Raw genomic sequence first — 1849 nt, forward strand, 5'->3', positions numbered from 1 at the left:
CCCTGCCTGTTGAGAACCCCCTTAGCAGCACCCCTAAAGTTGAACTTTGAACTGCAGGGAAGGGGAGGGTGATTTGCAAAAGGCAAAAAAAAAGAAAAGAGGAAGTCGAACAGCCGGAAATGCACCACAGCCCAACATCCGGACTTTCAAGCCGCTTTGCAAAGTGGGTAATGTATTTTCCCCTTTTCCTTAACACTGAAAAACCCAGTTAACTCTTTCTTGGAACTTGGATCTCCTACGGAGGAAGAGCAGGCACAACATTTGGAGGGGCAGAGACATCCCGGGCCTCGGAACCTTCACCTGCACCCCCCAAAAAACAGGCAGCGGTGCCGGTGGAGACAGGACCACCCATGATAGAAGTTGGAAATTAAATCTGTGACTTACAGGGAAAGTGGTTATCTGAATCCGTCCTTCGGCAACGGCTGAGGGACAGTATTTGGACATCTGGAATGTCAGGGCGAAGGCAGGCAAGGGAGAAAGTGGGGGATCTTTAGTTCCTGGGGAAAAGAAGCTGTTATAATATTGACACCCCGACTTTGTTTGTTATTTATTAAATTCATTTGCTGCCCATCGCACCACAAGATTTACTTGCTTCAATCAATATGGCTTTGGGACCAAAAGAACACCTCTGTGGAGGATGGACAGGGGTGAGGTGATGCTATGAGGCGCTGCTGGTTGTCCACTCGATTCTCCCTGGGGAGTGACTGCTGCACCCATCATCCCCGGCTAGTGCAGCCACTGTACCAAACTCCCAGCACCCAGGCAGCATTTCAATTGGGCAACCCACTCCCAAGACCCTCTTAAGGGGTTTTAGTGCAGGGGTCCCTACAATTGGCAACTTTTAAGACTTGGGTACGTCCCCTCCCAGACTTGTGGCCTTCAACTCCCAGAATCCCCCAGTCAGCCAGCCAGGTAGCTGCATGTCTGCTGGGGAACTCTGGGAGTTGAAAGTCCACAAGCCTTAACAGTGGTCAGGTCTGGAGACCCCCGTTTGAGTGCAACCGGCCAGCCAAACGCCTCTTTCCCTCTTTTCCCAAGTGCCGCACGGGAGGAATGACGGGAATTGTAGTCTTCCATCTCTGGGACTCATGTGGCTGAGTGCGGGGGGGGGGCTCCAAAAATATCCTCCTATTTTTATTTTTATTTTGCAAAGCCTCAACAGTCAGGCACAGCCCCCCTTCCGCTCCCATCAGACCGCAGGGCAGCGTCGTGGCGGGGCCAGGTCGCCTTTAAGAGCCGCCGCCCCCGCCTCGCGAGCCCAGCCCGCCTCCCTCCAGTTCCAGGACTACATCTCCCGACAGGCTTCGCGAGGGACTTATGTAAGTTTCTCCATGTAGGAGGGCAGGCGAAGAGAGGGGATTCCCCCCCTTTTTTTTCCTCCCTCTTCGCCTCGTCTGCCTGCCCGCCCGCTCCGGCCTGCCCGCCCGCCTGCCTCCTCCCCGCCCCGCTCGGAGCCGCTTCCCGGGCGCGCGGGCCAGCTTCCCCCCCTCCCCGCCGCCGCCGCCGCCTCCTCTCTCCCGGCCCGGGCGTTCCGGCGGCGTTCGGGCCTCGGGGGGCGTCGGCCAAGATGTCTTCGGTGCAGGCGTCCCGCAGACAATGGTGCTACTTGTGCGACCTGCCCAAGATGCCCTGGGCCATGATCTGGGACTTCAGCGAGGCCGTCTGCCGGGGCTGCGTCAACTTCGAGGGCGCCGACCGCATCGAGCTGCTCATCGAGACGGCGCGCCAGCTCAAGCGCAGCCACGCCATGCCCGAGGGCCGGTCGCCGGGGCCGCCGGGCGCCAAGCAGGCCAAGGACGGCGCGGGAGGAGGAGGAGGAGGAGGAGGCTCGCTGGCGGGGCTGGAGCGC

General features: G+C 58.9%; 1 protein-coding gene across 1 annotated transcript in view; it reads left to right on the plus strand.

Moving 5' to 3' along the window:
* The first annotated feature begins 1567 nt into the window (after nucleotides 1-1567).
* The window catches only part of IRF2BP1 (interferon regulatory factor 2 binding protein 1), a 1436-nt gene continuing 1154 nt past the window's right edge, over nucleotides 1568-1849 (plus strand). Inside the window, exon 1 of the mRNA XM_029285052.1 lies at nucleotides 1568-1847. Coding sequence (XP_029140885.1) covers nucleotides 1568-1847 — 280 coding nt within the window. The remainder of the gene's footprint in view (nucleotides 1848-1849) is intronic.

The sequence above is a fragment of the Protobothrops mucrosquamatus genome, unplaced genomic scaffold (genome assembly GCF_001527695.2).
Source record: "Protobothrops mucrosquamatus isolate PMUCROS unplaced genomic scaffold, P.Mucros_1.0 scaffold1232, whole genome shotgun sequence".
Taxonomy (NCBI): domain Eukaryota; kingdom Metazoa; phylum Chordata; class Lepidosauria; order Squamata; family Viperidae; genus Protobothrops; species Protobothrops mucrosquamatus.